Below are 21,677 nucleotides of genomic sequence, written 5' to 3'. Positions count from 1 at the left end.
TTCTAATAGAGGTCTAGCAAGGGAAAAAGTGATATACATCAGCAGGGAACTCCTAGGAAGGGGATGCTAAGTATTTCACAACCAGCCACTTAAAAGAAATTAAAGGGAAAGAATCATTATAGACCTAAAAACTTTTGGGGAGAGGGGGTATATTTAATATTAATGAATCAAAGCAAAAAAATAAAAAAACAGAGAAAATTAGGCACACCCAACTTAAGATCTAAATTTTCTCCTCTCAACCTCTTTAAAGGTGGAGGGAAAAGACAGAAAAAAAGAAAAATGGAAGAAAATGTTACACCAGTTTGAGAGATTCTCTTCATATTTGATGCTATGTTACATTATGTGTTTATGTATGTATGTATATACACACATATATATATATCCAAATTATGGTTAATGTTTTCCCCCCAGAAATAATTTTTAGAATTTCTTACAAAGTAATTTGGTGACCACTTTTTATGACAGGCAGCCATGGTGACACTTATTTCACTTAAAAGGTGACCCTGCTTTCTAAGAGATTATACTGCATACAATCTTCATACAGACTAAACCCTCAGGCTAACAACTGCCTTGCATCTATAAACCAGGAAGAATATACCTGGCTTAGCAAGAACGAATTACCAAAAGGGAAAAAACTCCTTTATGTGTAATTTAGAATGAAATTAAGTGACTGCCCCCAGCTAAATCTCTTAACCTGTAAAGTACTGAATTACAGGTACATCGTTCAGTGCGCTTGCTGATATTTTAATGTCTGCTTAGCACTTAACACAAATACCAGGCACTCTCAGTTCTAGAGGGAGGAGGAGGTAGCAAGGAAATAAGGAAGAACAACTGAGAATATTATATATCCTGCTACTTAATACAAATTCATTATTCTACTTGTGAAAATATACTAAAGTTTTTTCAAGTTAGAAATATCTGAAAAGAAATTTGCATTTGAGGCAATATTCATAAAAGTACACAGAAAAAAACTCTCAAGAAGAACAGACTTTATTTTTAACATAAAAGTTCCATTTTCTTGTGAGGCAGCAACAAGTGTTCAGATATAGGGAATACATAAGTACACAGTAACAATATCACCATTGGAAATGCAGTTTGGGGAGAGAATTTTGTTAGAAAAACAAAACTTTAAAAATTGCATTTGAAAAAGATTTACACAGCTTTAACAGAAATGAAAAATAAAGACTTTTAAAAAACATAAATTATATCCATCAACAGGATTGTATAAACAAAATATTGTTCAGGGCTGATCTGCTTACCCCTAATTTAGGAAGAGTAAAACTTAAACCTTAAAGTGCGAAATTAAGTATTTTAGCTTTTTGAATGCAAATTCAGCACTTCCACTGGTCTAGTCTTGAAACATCAAAATTCTAAGCATTAAGGAATGAATCTTCAGAGTTATATTTAATAAATTCAGTAGTGGCGATTTTTCTTTTACTTTCTTTAACAAAAGAAAATTCTGACAATCCAGTCCTAATCATGGACACAGAGGAGGCTATAAACTCTGCTATTTTTTAAAATACCTTTTCCCAGTAAAAGCCAACCATTAGGGGAAAAAAGGGGGGTGGGGGCTTCCTTGTTGCCAGTTACTCCACAGTTAGCAGTAGCACCTTCTAAAAGGCTGATTTGGCTTGTCACAAACATCAGAAATAGTTTTAAAAAAATGAATCTAATTAAAAAATAATTTTGGCATCCATGCTCACCGTATTAATCAAAGAAGCAAAACAGGTATTTTAAAAACATAACTGTTCACAAAAGCCATGACAACTTAAGATCTAAATTTGACAAGTAATACAGACTTGGTCATGATCAGAAACAGTAAATGTATATATTTTTATCACAGCAAGGAAGAAACTGTTTAAGAGTAAAAATAACAACACTGACAAAGTTAATAACCAGAGAATAGCTTCCTTTTGCTGAAATATACAAGCCACCTGTTTCTTTTACCGCAATGGAAGTACATTTATTCAAAATTTTTTAAAAATTTAAATTGTATTTCCATTGAAGCTATTCTGATTTACTTACCTTCTGTACAGTTTTCTACAGAATAACAAGATAATTATGGAATGTAATTTTAGAAAACAATATTATGCATTCTATTAAGAGTAGACCCATTTAAAAAAAAAAGTCAACCACCTGTGCACCAAGGTTAAATAAAAGCTAAATGGACTACAATCAATATTTTTTCAAGACGGCATAAAGCTCATAAACTTAAAATTTAGCCCTTTGGCACTGGCAGTTAAGAGTTTTTTTATACCTTGTACCTTTTTTCCTTCCTTCAAACCTCAGGCTCTATTTCTCCCAAACACGAGGGCTATGTCCGGTCGCCATATAATTCATTTACCTGCAAATTCACATTCTCCTTACAGCCAAACATTAAAAGTTCCACCTATAAGACTATGAAAATGATAGTATCTTAAAACTGTCTCCCATTCTGATTTTAAATTACTGTAGATTAAGGATATATGAATACTCTACAGAAAGATGTGTTAGACAAACGTGCACAACACAGTAAGAAGAGAAACTGTATTACAAAGTGGCATTTTGGTAAAACACCCTTGTGACCACGTCCAGGTGGGAAAAGAAGTAAGTCTGAGGCAAGGAAAAGAACAGAGATTTAACAGAATTCAGGTAATCCAAAAACTGATGGGGGATTTTTCTGAAACCTTACTTTTAACTTCCAACCTTCAACACCAGCTCACCTGATCTGTTTTGCCCTTTTCTGTACTTCTCACAGAACGGTTCTTGGTGGTGAAATGGTAACGTCAAATGATCAAGGTTCTCAAAAACCAACCCACCAGAGAACACTTAGACCTTGAATAACTGAGCTTTTCCAATTTGGAAGCCACAATGTACTAATTCCAGCTAAATCAGTTTTGGGTGGAAAAGGAACCAAAATTCATCAGGCCTACCAACTGAAACCTGAGACTGTTCAAATGTTGTTTACCTAACTTGCCTAAATCCATCTCCATTTTTAACAGGGCATATTTTTAATTATTTAGATGTTTTAAAGGTACTTAAATATAAGAAGTCCTTTCAGAAGATTTATTGCTACCACTAGGTTTTCTTTGATGGGATATATCTGGACAAACTGACATAGTAACCTTCTAAACCAAATCCCTTTTACAGTATTTAAATGTTCTCTTCCTATAATATGTATAGGAACATTAAATTATTGCATCATAAGGTAGTTTACGAAGATCTTAGAAGGATGCTTTCTATCATCAAGGCTGTAACTTTAAAACGTGCTGCTCCTTAATACCACATATCCAGACATGAAGCCTGCTGTCACGTGATACTGGCAGTGCTTGTGTTAAGATCGGACTAAATCCCCAATTCTTCAAAGATTCCTGCTGTTTATGCTCCAAAGCCCTTCTGGCCTGTTTTTCCCCCTCTGTGTGGAATGCTGGAGCAAAAACTAGCAAAATCTATAGGCAACATATCTCAGTGCCAGCCACCACAAAGGAAACGTCAGTCTCAAGATTCTGTGACTAAGGGTTGCTATTCAATGGATCACACTCCTGGCAAACTACTAACCCAGACCAAATCCACAAGACGACAACATCACAAAAGCAGAGGAGGAAATCCATGCACAGCCATTTTCAGGATCTCTTGGGGCTATGATACAGTGACGGTTAAAGGTAGAATGACACCCACGGGACAGAAGGGTGTTCCTGTGATAAATACTGCGCAGAAAATCCAAGGGGCTCCTTACTCCTAGCTAGCAGTCAACACTGGGCAGTTAAGTTTCCTTTTGGCTCGCTGACTTTTAAACCAAGTTCCAATGATGGGTGAGAAAATATTAAAGCACTTGTCTCCAGATTATAATTTTTCTGACAACGTGGTGAAATGTATACAAGAGTAGTGAAGAAAACAGCAGTTTTACAAATATTTCACCCAAAGCACAAACTTCTGACATCAGAAAACATAAGTCACATAATGTACTCATATTGCTTTTTATCTTTTTTATATATGTACTTGGTTCAAGGTATTATTAACCTATCAATTCTTGTTTGGGAGAAAGAACACAGTCATGAGATTAAGATTGCTAGGAAAATGTCAACAATCCCTTTGGTCCCAAAGCTGAAAACAGCTGAGAAAAGCACACATCTAGAAAGGGAAACAAGAAACAGAGGCCACCAAAGAACATCCTGTTTGCTACGTTTCCAGAAAATGTAACATTGGTATAAAATCGTCATTTTCATAGAAAAGATGGTTCTTGCAGCATCATTCACGTCTCCCTTCAGGAATCATGTTTGCAGGGATCAGTTTTTTGTTTTTTTCAAAAAAGTCTAATTTGAGAACAAAAAACGTGATATTGGCCCTCCAAAAGCAAAGAATGATACCTTTTTCTTGTTTCAACCGGTGCTTTAAGCAAAGGCAGGCTCGGCGCTGAGGGCCGGCCTCCAGAGGGGCCGCTCCCTTCCAGCAGCCACGCCACGCCGCATCAGTGTGGAAGAGCTGGGGCACTTCACAGCCAACCAGGAGCCACGATGCCATCGCTGCCAAGGGGTCGAGGAGGTTCTCAGTTGCCCAGAACTCCAGCCTCACAGCACTGGGACCTATCCTTCTGCTTCCTCAATGGGTTCTGGTGTGGGGAGGAGAGAGGCGGGGGGCAGGACTGTACTTGTTCCTCGAGAGACTCGATCTTGCTCTGTGTTTGTAGACAGGGAGGCCACAGCGATGGGCTGCAGCAGAGTGGTGGTCATGCCAGTGGTGACGGTCAGGCTATGGCCAGAGCCCTTGAGGGTAAGATCTGGTGTGGGGAGGAGTGGCTTCAGGATGCTGACGAGGCAGAAAGCAGAGCCGCTCTTAGGAATGAAATTCACCTTGTTTTTGTCAGGACAGTAAAAGGCCGGGATTTCGTGAAGTTGTTTTGGCCTAGACACAGAATAAATAACCCAAGACTTTTAAGTCACGAAACACTAGAAGTTTTTTCTTTAAAAACAACAACTTATAGACACAAAAAAGGAAAACAAAACTCAAGCTATGTCTAAGGCTCCAAATGCCATCAACCAAAGGACACATGATTTGAATTATGCATCTCAGAATGCTGGAAGGACATGAGTTTAACTGTTGATTTCAGCTCCCTGGCAAGCCCAGGCTCCACACAGGAAGCTCAGGCATCTCAGTGAAGCTCTAAGACAGCCAATGTGAATAAAGAATTTCCTAAAGCAAAAGATATTCCAGCTGTTTAAAGACAAAAATATGTTCCACTATGATTGTTCCAAAGTCTGTACTATTTTGAAGGGCAAAGGCAAAGAAATGAATGACCCAAGATGTCTATCTTTTGCTGAGCTTTGCCACTGCGTGACTAAACTTTGCTGGGCTTGGCTTCTCCAAGTGTGCTTAAAAATCTCTTTGAAACAGTTCTGAGTTAACAGCCATAATGATTTCCTGAATAATATAATGTAAATGTAAAATCAAAGTAAAACTAACGACAGTCCTGTGTTCTAAAGGTTTTATTGAAGCCAAATCCTTCCCTCTCCTCAGGTGCTCTTGACAATTAACCCAAATGGTTGGAAAAGGATACAAGTGTTAGTGGTATTCCCTAAAAGTAAAAATATAAAATTTAAACTGTTAAAGTAACATGGAGGTGACACAAAATTAAGAAGAAAGTCAAATGGAAGAACCTAAATAAATCATGATTCAGGTGGGGAAAGGTAGTATGATCATACGATAAAAGTATGGTTCTCATCTCTCCTAATAAAAAAAAAAATACAAGTGTGCCACGTCTGCACTAGATTCTGAAGACCTAAAGATAGAGTGACGTACATGGAGACATACTAAATATGTAGTTCTTGGGACGAGAGAGGTATAAGGGACAGACTGCATTCCAGTATTATCAGTCTCCATTATAATCTTTAATATGTTTTTAAAACATAATTCAGAGAAGCTATGAATCACTTCAAAGGCGTTACCAAACTGCCAGAGATGTCCACAGCAAAAAAAAGGTTAAAAACTGGCACAAGCATGTCTGAGAGATGTGATAAAAATGGTCTGTAAATTGTTTAGAGGTAGAACAAGCGAGTGAATAACCTCTGGCACAAAGAAACAGGGGGAGTTTGGTAGAAGATAACTTCCAGAGGAAGGAACATCTGAGCTGAGTTTTAAAGAATGAATAAACACCAACCCTGGGGAGTAGGTGCAAAAAAAAAAATGTTCCATATAGGCAGTGTTTTGGGCAGGCATATTTTATTAATAGTGAATACTACCCATGGATATCTTTGGCAAGAATAATTTAAGAAGAAAGAAATTACATCATTTAAATTTGTTTTACTTGTGTATTGTTATTCTTGGATAAAATGGAAACTTTATATGGTGAGTACTTTTAGGGTCACATGTGTATTTGGGTATACTGTAAGAAGGGCATACACCCCTCTATTTTTACTGACAACATGGTTTTCAATTCCTTAAAGCAGATAGGAAGTTGATATTATGTTTCTATAATTAAATAATGCTTGTATTTTTTTTTTCGAAGAATTAGTAAAGATAACTTTCATTCTTATATTAGGGGGAAAAAGGGCTAATCAAGTTTTATACCCTCCTTCAAATGAGGCTTAGGTTTTTAATTATTTATTGTTTGATGTTATCTTGCTAAAAATCACGTAAGACACAATGCTGCTAATGGATCTTGAGGATGAAACCTCGTATTTCTGAAATACAAACAAACTTCTTCCTTTTTTTTTTTTTAAGGCTAATTCATTTGTTTTGTTAATGCTATTAAGTAGGTAGCTACTCCAAGTTCCAGCTCTAGCCTAAATGGGATCACATTTCAAATGAATTCTCAACACAACATTAATTATATAGCATCATTATTATCAATAAGTTTCTCAGCCTCTGTACTGCTAAAAGAGAATCTAAAATTCCCTCTCACCTACATCCCATCAGCACAAAAAATACACTTTTAAAAATTACATATATTTATACTTGAGTCAAAAAAACTGTTCAGTTTTTCTTCAACTAATGATCTGATAACTGTGACTTTTTAAATGACAGAACCTAAAATCAGTTTAACTCCCTTTCTGCTTTCATGAAAACAGACTTAGCAACAGATCTCACACAAAATAACATAAAAAAACATAACTTGTCTAATGGGCACAGATCAAGAAACAAAACACTAACAGTGAAAAAAAAAAAGTATCAGGCCCCCACCCCTCTTCCAGTCTCCCCCCGAGTCATGACTGCAGCCCACCAAAAGCAATCAATTTTCACTCCATTTAACTTTTAGGAGAAGATTCTCCAAGAAATTCGTTATCCACAACCAGTATAATACTTATGCCACTATTAATAGAAGCTGCAAGTTCTAATACTACTACAAAGCTTTCTTCAATTTAAGAAACAAGGATGTCAAAAAACCAAAACACTTACACACACAGAAACCCTCAGAACTAATGTAAATATTTTATTTTTCCATAAGTTATACCAAAAGTTACTGTTTCTCAAAAACAGATATAACTGCTTGCTAGATGATTTCTGAAAAATAAATGGTCAGACTAGATAATTATTATAGGTATTTTCATACTGATGTAAGGAATTGCTATTTTTTTAAAAGCCTTATGCAATTTTCTTTTCAAATTCAGGAATAAATTATCAGCTAAGAAATGGTGGTTCCAATTTACTTTGAATGGGAGAGAGGGAAAGAAAGGAAGAAAGAGAGGAAGCAGTTCTGTCATACTTTTAAAAAAATCTCTATACTGCAAAGAGGCCATAATATCTAGGAACCTAAGATAACTAAGGTCAAGGAGTTCATTAACTGGGATCAGGAAAGAGCCTATGTGACTTCATTAAAAAGGACTTGCTAAGTGCAGAAGGAATGGCTAAGGTCTTTGCTGTATCAAAAAAAAAAAAAAGCTAAATCTGGTCTTGTCCTTTCTGGGCCCAAATCCAACTACCTATTTTCTTTCAGGCAAATAAACATGCAAATAAGAGACTAAGCCCTCACCTGACTCCTGGTTCAGATCTTTAAGTCTACCTTTAAGCAAAAATGAAGACTTAGAAAAATATACTTTAATGAATGATTAAATAAGCTAAAATTTTAAGATTAGGGCCAATAATTACCCTTGCTTTAATGCTAGTGCATAAAGTGGGTTTTGCTCTAATTATGACATACATATCTGGGGCAAAAAGAAACCAATATTTTAGACTTTGAGTAACTTGTTTTATTGATAGAAGGTTAAAATTAGCTCTAAAAAATCCATTCTTGGGTTACTGCCATTCATTTCTTTTTGGAATACAATTAAGATATTTAAAAATAAATAGGTTTTTGTGTGCTACACATCCTTTATGTCAGTAAAATTTATAATAAACTATGTGCATTCAAAAAAGAGATTTACCTTCTAATAACAGATGGATATGCCATAAAACATTTTATATGTCATGGTTCACCTTTTATTTATCCATCCATCCATACACACACAATACATACATATTCCCCATCCTTTCTTCCCTCTCTTTAGAAACAACCAACACAGTTGTATGTATACAGTTCAGATACTGAGAACTTTTCCAAATATAACAGTCTAGGCAGATGCCACAGGACACCAACCTACACAACTAATATTCACTCAAAGTCATTTATACAGAAATTCAAATTGCTTTTTAAGTCCATCAGCCATGAGTCAAATACTCCAAAAGGTTCCACGTGGACCATCTAACTTTTACCTATTAGAATGACTCCATTTCTGAAGAACTCTCATGAAAAGGTCTAAGCCAGCATGTTGAAGGGAAGCATAAAAGTCCTCTGAGATCTGTTAAAGATGCATAATCCAGGTCCTATCTAGCTCCATATTGTTTCACTCCTTAGGGCTAGGGTGGGACCTGGGACTCTGTAGTCTGAGCTGATTTCCTGGATGATTATGGTGCAAGGAGTCCATGAAACACATGTGTGCAGAAATACTGCTTAAACTCTCTGGCACCACGCATGCCTTCAGACTTACATGGTGCAAAGAGTAAAGAAGAAGCTGCCAGAACAGGGTTTTCAATTACTGTCACAAAAGCAAAAAGACTGACAGCTGGGATCTCCTAGTAGAGAAGGTGAAGGGATTCAAAGACAATGCTCTTTGTGTGGAAAATTGTTTAGAATTGACATTAAAGGAAGCACTGAGAGGAGGGGCACAGAACAAAAGGATGCCATGTTTCAGAACGATTCTAAGATACTCATGATGGAACAAAGAAGTTATGTGAACCAAACAAGGGCAGACAATCTCCACCCTGTATTTTTAGTTTCATAGTGAGAAAAAGCCAGAAGGTGTCTCTTAGTCTTGCAACGAGACTGAAAAGTGAGGTTTATATATGTACCATCATTCTCTCTTCAAATAATGTTTGTCACCTAATTTGCTCAGCATCATACATACCTACAACCCTGTAGCCATCACTTACAAGCAAGGGGCCACAGCTGCTGAAAACAGGCCATGGCTGCAATACCTTCTAAACAGATTCTGAGTCTAAAATTAAGAGTCCCTGGCTAGAGTAAAAGCCAACAGAAATACAAGAGTACAGAAGATTGCATACCAAGGGTACCAGATGCTGTTTAAAGTTCTGCTTCTTCTATGATCTTTATCACAGCAACACGTTTCTGCAAAGTAATAGAATTCTCTTCCCCATGTTGGCAGCAGAATATTTTAATTGTTTAAAGAACCAGAGACTAAAAACTGAAGGGAATTTGATCCTTGAAAGGAGGAAACCCACTCTGCATTGAGATCTGTGGTCTCTCTTGAATAAATACACTGCTAAATTCAATGTGTGGCGCTGACTGTTCACAGGTTCAAAAATAACCACGGGTGATATGCTGGGGATGACTGAGGAAATGTGAATAATAACTGGATGCTAGTTGGTGTTAAGCACAACTGTAATTTTCTTTGGTGTGACAATGGTACTGTGGTTATGTAGGAGTGGTTGCTTTTAGGAAATAAGTAAACTGTATTCAAGGGTAAATGTCATGACTACAACTTACTTTCAAACAGTTCCGTAAAAACTAACACCAAAACACAGAGAGACAAAGCAAAATGTTAACCATAGGATCTAGTGTTGGATATACAGGTGGTCACCGTACTGTTCTTCAGCCTGTTTGAAATTCTTTTAATACTTCTCATAATAAAAGTTTGGGGTGGGGGAGGGATGGGGGGATACTTACGAGCATTCCTCAAAGACTTTGACCCTCTCACAGCCCTCAGGAGGTTCCCTTTTGAACATGTAACTGTTGTTAGGTTTTGGTGAGGTTGCATATTTGGGCAAAGGAGAGTTGTTCCCATTCTCTGCAAGAAACGACATGCTGGATTACTAAGCAATACTAGCACATGCGTGCATAGTCCTACTGTATTTGATTGCTCCTGGCCTCCCGTACACCATGAGCTACTACTTGAGGGTAGGAACAAGGCTTTACTCATCCACATTACCCCAATATCTAACACAATTCCTGGTAAAAAAAGACATAATTGTTAAAAAATGCATAAACCAGAGATTTCCTTTCTACTTACAATTACCACAGCCTAGGCCTGTATAACTTACTCCTCAGCACTGAATACTGCGGTATGCTGCTCCTTATTTCTATTCTATACACAGCACACGGGCTCAAATGCCACCTCCATTCTTCCCAAGACAAATAACTAAAATGGTTCCTCACTGGTGGCTTATCATTCACTCTTGGCTGCCCCTCAGAATCTCTCAGTTGATTCCTCTACTCCTCTGGCTGCAGTCTCTGCTCCGGGTAGTCAGAGTCTATGCACAGTGTATGGCAGAGACTTTCTTTTGCCTACAAACTTCTCTGTACCTAAGAGGTCCTCCTCTGCTCATTTTCCAAAACCTCCTTCAAAGTCTGGCTCAAAGTTTTTGTTATCTTTCTAAATTAACCCTACCCAAGGGAACACTTCTTTACTCTGGTGATTCTGTTCAGTGCTGATTTCCTCAGTTTCTACCACATTAACTTAGAATTCTTGATATGTAACCTGTGTGTTCTAAATGTACAGTGTGTGTCAACTAAACTACAACTCCTTGCTGACAGTAGCACTTGATTACAAAAGAAATCCAGAGAAGTTAACCAGTCACTAGTTTCCTGAAGTCAAATGAACAGGACACAAAACTTACAGAGTTCCTTATATGCTGCTGAAGTAAAAGTAGAAAGTACGGAAAATGAAGGGCAGATTTTAATAGCTGTGGTTAGTCGGGGGGGGGGGGCGGGGGGCGGGTGCACCTGATTGAGCTTAAGTACTTGGAGCTGCATTCACTCTCTCTTTTAATCCTTTAGCAAGTATCAGAAGTAATTAAGTATGTCAACTGACAAGAAACACAAGGCCCAATCAAAGGATTTAATTCAGTGGCGTCAAAATTCTGTGCATGTGAATCGCCTGGGAGCACGGAAAACTGCTGGTGCCTGTGTCCTGCCCCCAGGGGGTGTGATTTATTAATAACTGGTCTAGGGTATAGCCATGTTTTATTTAACCTTGTAGATGACAAATAAGGGCCCAAATAGTATGATTTTACAATTGCCCATGGTCTGAAGTGACTTCTTCAGTAAATCTTGGGTCTTTTGCACTTGCTATAGTCTCAGTACTTCAGATGACTGGCACTAATGACCAGCTGTCATCAGACGTGGAACATTTTAGGACAGTCAACACATTGCAAGTAGGAGGGTCTAAATAAATGACTACTGAACTGAGCCATAGAATTTATCTTATCATTTTTCTCAAGCTCATGCAGTAATAACTAGAATTTAGGCTAAGAAAAGATTGCCTTGATAAAGATAGATGAAAGATCATATTTGTTTTAAAAGTAAAACATTATCAGTAACTAATATTCAAAGTGCTATGTCTCCAATTACTTTCTGAATCATGCAAGTGGTTTAATACTATAAGTATCCCACCTCCCCTTTTACTCCAGGTTTGCCTGGAATACTCATCTTGCACTGATATAAGTCAGCTTAATTCTTATTAGAAATATCACAAATATAGATCCTGAAACACACTAACTTGAAGGCTTCACATTCAATTAAAAAGTAGTAAGATAGTAAAAACATGACAACTAAGGTAACAGAAAACAAATGCTTTTCAGGACAAATGTTTATCTCATTTATACCAAAAAACAATGTTACTCACTATTAAGGAACTTGTATTAGTAAATGCAAAAAGGAAAAAAAGTGTACAAACAAAAGCCCATAAACCCAGCCAACCTGACCATCACCTGAGTACCACAGTAAAACCTATGGTTCTGTACTACAATTCTTTAAAATCTGTATTTTGAACACATCTCAAAGTCATGATCTTAGTGGCCCTAAGTGTATGTGTTCTGCTAGAAAATGAACAGAAAGCAGGATACAGCGGTGGTGTCGCTTATCCCGTGGTAGCAAACTCCTCCCGTGTTGTACCTTTATCCCTGGGATCGACAAGCAGGTCATCAGCCGAGCACGGGCTCTCCTCGCTCCCCTCGTTGGAGATGGTGAGGAAGGATGTGGGGGACACAGACTGGGAGCGGCTGCTGTCGTTGCTCCCCCGCTCGGCCCCGCCGGGGGTCTGCGTGTCGGTGCTGCGTGTGCTGCTGCTTCTCTGAGCGAGGGGCGGAGGCGCACGGTGGCCGTCTGGAATGTCTTGGGGCTGTTAAAAAAATGTTTTAAATGTATGTGTTTTGGTCACTGATTTTGAAATTCCCCTGGAAAGGCACCCAAGGTTCAACCTTCCCCTGCAGTTGCTGAAGACTCAAAAGTCAGAAACCCTCTCCTTATCGGGCTCACGATAGAGGGAGAAGCCTCTGTGTTGGCTGTGGGGACAGCCATTCCTGTCTCATTGCCCGCCCCCCCTGCCGCTGGACACCGACTGGCAGAAGAGGGCCTCTGAACTCACAGCGGTCTGGCACATGAGTGGTCAGTGCTCGCTGAAGGATGAAACAACACTGAATTACTTATCACGTGCTAACTTATTTTCAAAATGAACAAGACACACCATTATAAAAGAGGAGAAACCTAGGTGTAACTCTAGGTTCCACATGAGAAGAAAAGGTTGTGCACTGTGTGAACTAGTAATACCTGATGATAGCCTCTGCCGCCCTCTCCCCCTGCTCACTTCCTCCTCAAACAGTGTTCTCAAAACCTTCCTAAATGAGAGAACGGTTAATCACAGCAGTGCTAATTATAGAGGGAAATCAAGGAGAATGTTCAGAGGAAGGCTTGTGTGACTCACTTAGCAGGGAAACCAGCTCCCCGGACACCTTTGCCGCGTTTACCTTTATTATCCATCAGGGGAAGTTTCACCATCATGCAGTGAAGGAGGGTAGGGTGTGGGCAGTGGTGTTTTCTCTAAGCTAAACCAGCCTTTCATCTTAAGGGAGAGAAATCTCAGGCATCAATAAAATACTACTTTAAACTCCCCAAATCCTCTTTCACTGGAGAATGAAAGCTTCAGGATACTGTGACATGCTTTTAAATATAAACAGGAAATTTTCTGTCTTACATATAAACCATACTTTTGTATGTCACAGTTAATAGAATACACATTCTATGTATGTTATAGGTAAACAGACCTGTGCTTCACAATGATACAGTCAACCAAACAGTAACTGACAAACCGTAAGATATATATTCATACTCAGAAAATACTCCACGCCACCACCAACAAACCAGTAAGCTGAACTTTTGTTAAATGGAGTTACAGATAATGAGAAGAAGTGATATTGATTTTTTAAATACAGAAAAACAAAAAATAGTTTTTGTTCAAGGACCCAAATTTAAGTCCTATCAGTTGTCTCTATGAGATGCCAAGAAACAAAAACTGTCATTCACTTGCAAAGGTCAAGAGTTTTTCAAAAGAGATAAATTTTTATTCTCAACAAGAAGCAAGAAACATGTAAATATGGAAACCAAAATTGTGATTTTTAAAAAATAATTAGAAGAATTAATGTATAAGGCTGATTTTAAGATACAAGATTACTTACTATAAGTTGCTCTTCCTTTTCCCCAGTCTCTTTAATTATTATTTCAATCTCCTGATTCAGTCCTTCCACACTATTCCGGAACCGGGAGCCTGTTGATTTGGTGATGGGAATTACTGGAATAAGTGCACTCTTTGGAACAGGGGCCTTAAGAAAAAGTGGTGGAGTGGGGAGAAGAAACATTTATTACTACCTTTACATTCTCTAGATGGAAACATACTTATTTGATCTGGGTAACTCTAAAATAAATCAAAATTTATAGACCTCACAAAAAGTGTGAATAACGAAACCTGCTCCTTGGTATACATGAAATATAATTTCAAGCAAAAATCCCAGACAATCAAGGTAGAATTTCAGAAATTAATTCACATCTATGAGGGACTGTAAAGAGAAGAGGGATACAGGAAAACACTAAAAGAATCTTAACCTCAGACATTCTTTTATGATTATAGGAGTTCAGATTTCAGAACATAACTTTAAAGTCCTCCACTGCCATAATTATCTATATTCCAGAAAATAAATAACAAAAAGTAATTTATCAAAAAAAAAAAAATTTGGTAGGAAAAACAAAATCACTTCCAAAGTCCATATACAGTAGCAAGATGATAGAGTAACTTCCCTGTGAAATTTATTTATACTTCAACTGCAATTATTTTAATGTTTTGTTTCAAAGCTTATCTCTAGTTTAAAAAAAATGTTCCCACTGGCACAGTATTACTTTTGAAAAAAAATAACTGATTATATTACAGGATATCACTTGGTTTCCTGACAAGATACTCAAAATAAAATATGAAACAAGAATTGCAAGGTATCTGCCAAAGTTCATAGCAACAGTGTGCCAGAAGGTCATCTAGTATTGTCCTGCTGTCTGGTAAAGAAATGTGATTAATTCATCCTTCATTTAGGGAGGCCTCTTTGAGAAACCTCTCTTTCAGGGAGGTTTCAGATCCCCTATTCTTCAATCCTTCCGTCTTAGTGCTACAAAGCCAGTAACTTCCCGCACTTCCCGAAAGCCTCATCAGCAGGCCAGCCTGGTTCACCCTGTGACAGGACTGTGATAAGACGGGACAGGAAGAGGAAAGTAAACACCAGAGCCCTCCCCTCCATTCTTCCAAGAACTTGCATTCTCCACCCTCCACCCTACTCTCACCCCAAGGTCTTCACTTTCCTACTTCAGTGAAACAATGCCTAAGACAGCCACTGAAACTGGCAATTTCCCATCAGTTTTTTATATCCCAAGACCTGTCACTAACACCTTGAAGGGTACTTTTTTCTTTTTTTACCTATTCTCACCCTCTTGTTTCCTTAGCAACAGAATAATATCCCAAAGAATAATCTAAAACAGGCCTAAAAAAAAAAAAGAAAAGAAAAGAAACTCTCTCCAATTAGATATGTACTTACTCTTGGGATAAGAGTGGGAGAATGAAGCTAAGAATATGGTTTGGTTCATGACAGGTCAAGGAAGGAAAGAAACCTTTCTCAAAGCGGTGGCAAGAGAAAACAAAAACGAATGAAGGGACGAAAGGAAACTGATTGGACGGAAGCACCTATGGGTTAAAAGGAACCCAGAGCTCACTAGTCTGCAGTGGAGCGCGTGTGAGAGCATTTCTGTCAGGCAGGCATCCTTCCTGTGCCTGGGCTCTTCCTCTGTCAACAACTAATGAGGTAACAGAGAACTGCTACAGACTAAGATTTCAGGAGTTATCAGTATATATACTACAAACAGAACTTTGATTTTATTTTTTATATTGAGTGAAAGGTACTCAATTCTAAACTTAATTTTCTCTCCTAAAATCACAAAACAACATGAATAATGGCTTGCTTTGGATGCCATTTTTAGGCTGCATCTGGTTTGTAGCTAACATTACAAAAATGAAGAAGGAGAAGACTAGAAGGGGAAGATGATCTGTCAAGGTTTCTGCAAAATGTTGACCTTTCTGGATTTTGGAACCATAAGGATCTGTTAGTAAGTCCTCTAAGAACAGAAAGCTTAAGTCTGCTGGGTGTCATGTTGAGAAATGCACACAACAGGAACCCACCAGTGTAATAACTGGACATCTTGTTACTGCCTTTCCAGGCAGCTACAGAAGTCATATCCTAGATAATTGGTAAGAAGTTCTTCTCAAATGTAATCTAAAATAGCGGCAAGTGTCAATAGTTTAATTTATTTAAAGCAAAGGAAAGAAAGGAAGGAAAAAAAAAGAAAATGCCCACTTTCTTAAGGTCAACACACCGTTTTAGGTAAATGAAGCAAAGGTTCAACAGTAATTCATTTAACCAGCAAATAGTTGTACGATTAGAAGAAAAATAATCTACCAAGCTGTCTGGGAAATATTTTCTTCATTAAGCATAGTGTTATTATTCCATAAATAAAAAGTAATAGGCCTTTGGTTTTACTCCTTACATAAACTATGCTCTAAAATATTTAAAAATAAAAAAATGATTATACTTGGAACTTTTATGCTTCATTTCAAGGGTTCTTAAGGAATTTTGTGTGTGTATATATAATTTATTTTTCCCACATCTACATAGCTTTCTGTAATAAAATCTGTATTTCTAAATATAAGTCAGCCTATACAAATACAAGTGGGCAATCATATTAACTGAGAGATGTCCTATGCCAAAGCCTTTGACTGTGTGGATCACAATAAACTGTAGACAATTCTGAAAGAGATGGGAATACCAGAACACCTGATCTGCCTCTTGAGAAATTGTATGCAGGTCAGGAAGCAATAGTTAGAACTGAACATGGAACAACAGACTGGTTCCAAATAGTAAAAGAAGGACGTCAAGGCTGTATATTGTCACCCTGCTTATTTAACTTGAGAAACGCTGGACTGGAAGAAACACAAGCTGGAATCAAGATTGCCGGGAGAAATATCAATAACCTCAGATATGCAGATGACACCACCCTTATGGCAGAAAGTGAAGAGGAACTCAAAAGCCTCTTGATGAAAGTGAAAGTGGAGAGTGAAAAAGTTGGCTTAAAGCTCAACATTCAGAAAACGAAGATCATGGCATCCGGTCCCATCACTTTATGGGAAATAGATGGGGAAAAGGTGGAAACAGTGTCAGACTTTATTTTTCTGGGTTCCAAAATCACTGCAGATGGTGACTGCAGCCATGAAATTAAAAGACGCTTACTCCTTGGAAGGAAAGTTATGACCAACCTAGAGAGCATATTCAAAAGCAGAGACATTACTTTGCCAACAAAGGTCCGTCTAGTCAAGGCTATGGTTTTTCCTGTGGTCATGTATGGATGTGACAGTTGGACTGTGAAGAAGGCTGAGCGCCGAAGAATTGATGCTTTTGAACTGTGGTGTTGGAGAAGACTCTTGAGAGTCCCTTGGACTGCAAGGAGATCCAACCAGTCCATTCTGAAGGAGATCAGCCCTGGGATTTCTTTGGAAGGAATGATGCTGAAGCTGAAACTCCAGTACTTTGGCCACCTCATGCGAAGAGTTCACTCATTGGAAAAGACCCTGATGCTGGGAGGGATTGGGGGCAGGAGGAGAAGGGGACGACAGAGGATGAGATGGCTGGATGGCATCACTGACTCGATGGACGTGAGTTTGAGTGAACTCCGGGAGTTGGTGATGGACAGGGAGGCCTGGCGTGCTGCGATTCATGCGGTCGCAAAGAGTCGGACATGACTGAGCGACTGATCTGAACTGATCTGATCCTTAGACAGCTCTGAAAGGTTAAAAATCCTTCCATTATTAAGGAAAAATCTCTCTCTCCTAAGATTTGGCCTTTGGAAACAACAAGGATCTCTTATTTTTCTCAGTTCTTGATTCTTTCTCTTCAAATCATAGTTTTCCACTCAAGTAAGATTTCAATTAGGTGAATCGCGGTTTTAAAGTTTTCTTTTTGCTATTTACATTCTCCGTCTATCTATATATTACGTTACAGCTTAAAGATCAAACTGCATTAAAGCTGTGAACTAACCAACAAAGAACTCCAAGAGACGGTTTGGCTAACCCTGAAGCTTCATAAGAATCCAATCTACACTATAACTTAAATATCTGTTTCAAAGAATGGGGATAAAATTGTGGCAAGACAAGCAGACTCAGGAAAGATGGGAAGAATACCTACTGAAGTAGTAGCTGAGCAGGGGAAAAGACAAAGAGAGCTAAATTTTCAAAGGAACAAAACTGTGTAGGATAGAAAAAGGTCTGTTCAGCAATTCAACAGAAATCTAGGAGAGAAATATGAGCCAGAAACCCTAATACAACAAAACGGTGGCCACAACGGATGTTTAGAATGGATTTTTTAAAAAATTAGAAAGCACTGGGGGAAAAAAGCTTTCCCATCATAGGGGCTTTGGTAGGGGGGCCTTGATTCCTCCTGTCCCGTCAGCATCACTTTATTTCTGTCCTCCAGAGATCAGTGTCCTCTGGTGTGTATCCCCCTTTTAGCTCTTCTAAGCTATAGCTATATTCTCTAATGAAGGTCACAGCTGAAGCACCTACTGTTTTGATTTCTCAGTGGCAAAATCTTGAAACTTTCAAGAACAGCAATCGTGTCCTGGACAGGCACACAAAGATTCCAGTGCTAAGAAGCAATTTTCTCTTTAAAGTGCAATGCTTCTCTCACTTCTCAGATGAAAATATGTTTTTTTTTCCTCCCCTTTTCTTTCTCATGATCCCTTTGCTCTCAAACCCTCCTAAGCTATTACAAAACTATCGTGTGCCCAGCCCAGATGAAGCAATAAGAAAATCCTATGGGAGGGCTTTCTTGTTTGAGCCTATCACAGCCAGAAACACCTGCATGATTTTAAAAATGTGCACTCTTAAATTAGTTTATGCTGCATCTCCAGCTCTTCTGTTACTAACATCTGACTCTAATCATCAAACAATTCTGAAATGTGTTAGCTACATCTTTTTGGAAAAAAAATTTTTTTTTTAACTGGAGGATAATTGTTTTACAATGTTGTGTCAGTTTCTGCCGTACATCAACATGCATTAACCACCAGTATACGTATGTCCCCGCCTCTTGAACCTCCCTCCCACCACTCTGAGTAGTCACAGAGCACCAGGTTGAGCTCCCTGCATCATACAGCAATTCCCACCAGCTATCTCTTTTACATGCGATAATGTGTATGTGTCAATGCTGCTTTCTCAATTCATCCCTCTCTCTCCTTCCCCTGCAGCGTCCACAGGTCTGTTCCCTATGTCTACGTCTCTATTCCTGCACTGCAAATAGATTCATTGGTACCATTTTTCTAGATTCCATACATATGTGTTAACATACGATATTTTATTCTTTCTGACTTACTTCACTCTGTGTAACAGGTTCTAGGTTCATCCACCTCACCAGAACTGACTGGAATTCTTGGCCACATCTTCTAATGAGGGTATTTATTAAAATACTCCTTAAAAATGATACCTTAAGTATCCAAGAGTTTTGTCAATTTTGGAAACCAATGACATGTGAAAAGTTTCTCTCTCCTAAGGAACTTGGCAGCAGTTATTCTTCATAATAAATAATCCCCCCTCCTGAATTTCCAGGGAAGGAATCACTCAAAAGTATGTCAGAATTCTCTAACTGTAAAAAATCCATTGCAAGCCCAAGAAAAAGATCTCATGTTAGCCAGTGGTTACAGACTATCCACTATCAGAACAATACTGTCCTTGATCATTAAAGGATGCTAAAGGAATTTCCCAATAATCTTCCTCAAGACTTGGACCATGTGGTTTATCTGTCCCTAGATTAGTGTTTTCTCCCCTTTAATATTGATGTAAACAGTGTGCTACAAACAGTAACATGTAATTTGACTTTTCTTTTTTAATGTCTTTTCCAAAAACTACAAACTACTGTCATTCACATATGTCTCCTTTTTTTTTAATTGGAGAATAACTGCTTTACAATACTGTGCTGGTTTCTGCCATCCATCAACATGAATCAGCCACAGGCATACAAATGTCATCTCCCTCTTGAACCTGCCTTCCCCTTCCCACCTCCTACCCTTCAAGGTAGTCACAGAGCACTGGGTCCCCCATGATAAATAAGCTTGTCTTCCTATCTGGCTTTTTATGCATGTGTTCCACCAATTAACTACTTTTGCAGTTTAATCCAATAAAATTTCTTCTGTTTTGTTTAGTGTAAAGGGGTAAAGATAAAAGCTGAAACCGCCCCCCCCCCAAAATAATCATCTACATATCATGAACTCCAAACAAAAAAACTGTAATAACTTGGAGAGCCTATGAAGAGGAAAGTCAAAGAGCCCCCAGATATTTAAACTTATTAACCAAATAATGGAAAGTTATTTTCTACCCTAGAAAAGTATAATGTAGAAAAAAGCTTTAAGCACACAGTAACTGGACCCAACTAAATGACCAAAGTTAGAGAACTGCTCTACAGAATCTGGAACATTAAAAATGTTTCTGAAGCCCTCTGAATAACAAACATTTTTCCACACTAAATAAATTTTTAAAAATACATACTCTAATACATGGTATGATCTCCACAAGGAATGAAAAAGGAAAAAGAAAGAATTTAAGGAATACCTGTCTTTATAGAGTGAAACTGGATGATTTTTCTTTCCTATTTGATTTTTTTTTTAAAGTAACAGCTTGACTGAGGTCTAACATTTCTTATTTTTAGTTTTTCTTCTAGTTTTATTGAGATAATTGACATACCACATTGTATAAGTTTAAAATGTACAGTATAGAGATATAATTTTTCTACTGACTTTAGTTTCTAAAGTTTCTTGTAATAAGCATGTAAATATTTTTATGATAATTAAAGTTTTAGAAAATAAGTTAAATATGAATTGGCAGAGAAGCCTAAAGAAAAATCCAACTGGAGGCAACCTAAGATTTATTGAGCAGTTATTCTATGCCAAGAATTACATTAACTGTTTTATAATACTCTATACCATAAAGAAAGCTCAGCACCGAAGAACTGATGCTTTTGAACTATGGTGTTGGAGAAGACTCTTTTGAGAGTCCCTTGGACTGCAAGATCAAAACAGTCAATTGTAAAGGAAATCAGTCCTGAATATTCATTCGAAGGACTGAAGCTGAAGCTCCAATAGTTTGGCCACCTGATGTGCAGAACTGACTCATTGGAAAAGACCCTGATGCTGAGAAAAGCCAAAGGCAGGAGGAGAAGGGGCCAACAGAGGATGAGATGGTTGGATGGCATCACTGACTCGATGGACATGAGTTTGAACAGGCTCTGGGAGTTGGTGATGGACAGGGAGGCCTGGCATGCTGCAGCCCATGGGATCACAAAGAGTCAGACACAACTGAGTGACTGGACTAAACTGAATACCATTTAGTGGGCTTCCCTGGTGGCTCAGATGGTAAAGAATCTGCCTGCAATGCAGAAGACCCAGGTTCAATCCCTGGGTTGGGAAGATTCCTTGGAGAAAGGAATGGCTAACTGCTCCAGTATTCTTGCCTGGAGAATTCCATGGACAGGGGAGCCTGGAGAGCTACAGTTCATGGGAACACAAAGCGTCGAACACAGCTGAGTGACTAACACACACACACATGCACCATTTAATCCTCAGAACAACACAACAAACAGGTAATATAATGCAGAGAACCCAAGGAACTTCAAATAGCTAGCAAGCAGCATGACTCAGATCTTACGCTAAACAATCTGAGCTCAGAGCACCTGTGCTCACCTTCTACAGTTATAAGACCTCCTGGGTTACTTCTGGGTTCTTTGTTAGCATCTAATCTATTATTTCCAGACAATTACATTTGCATTTTATCTATTCATTTTTATGTTGGTTAGTACACGTTTTT

The 21,677-nt window shown here is 38.1% G+C and overlaps 1 protein-coding gene across 1 annotated transcript in view; it reads right to left on the bottom strand.

Annotated features, from left to right (window-relative positions):
• Positions 1-972: 972 nt before the first annotated feature.
• Positions 973-21,677, bottom strand: part of FAM117B (family with sequence similarity 117 member B) — a 74,006-nt gene continuing 53,301 nt past the window's right edge. Inside the window, exons 5-8 of the mRNA XM_024981311.2 lie at positions 13,921-14,064; positions 12,362-12,587; positions 10,136-10,256; positions 973-4,881 (exon numbers count right to left, since the gene is read on the bottom strand). Of these exons, the coding sequence (XP_024837079.1) occupies positions 4,563-4,881; positions 10,136-10,256; positions 12,362-12,587; positions 13,921-14,064 (810 nt within the window). The 3' untranslated portion in view covers positions 973-4,562. The remainder of the gene's footprint in view (positions 4,882-10,135; positions 10,257-12,361; positions 12,588-13,920; positions 14,065-21,677) is intronic.

This window comes from Bos taurus, chromosome 2, assembly GCF_002263795.3.
Source record: "Bos taurus isolate L1 Dominette 01449 registration number 42190680 breed Hereford chromosome 2, ARS-UCD2.0, whole genome shotgun sequence".
In the NCBI taxonomy this organism is placed as follows: Eukaryota; Metazoa; Chordata; class Mammalia; order Artiodactyla; family Bovidae; genus Bos; species Bos taurus.
Note: the sequence above shows the minus strand (reverse complement) of the source record. Positions and strands in the feature narration are given on the sequence as shown.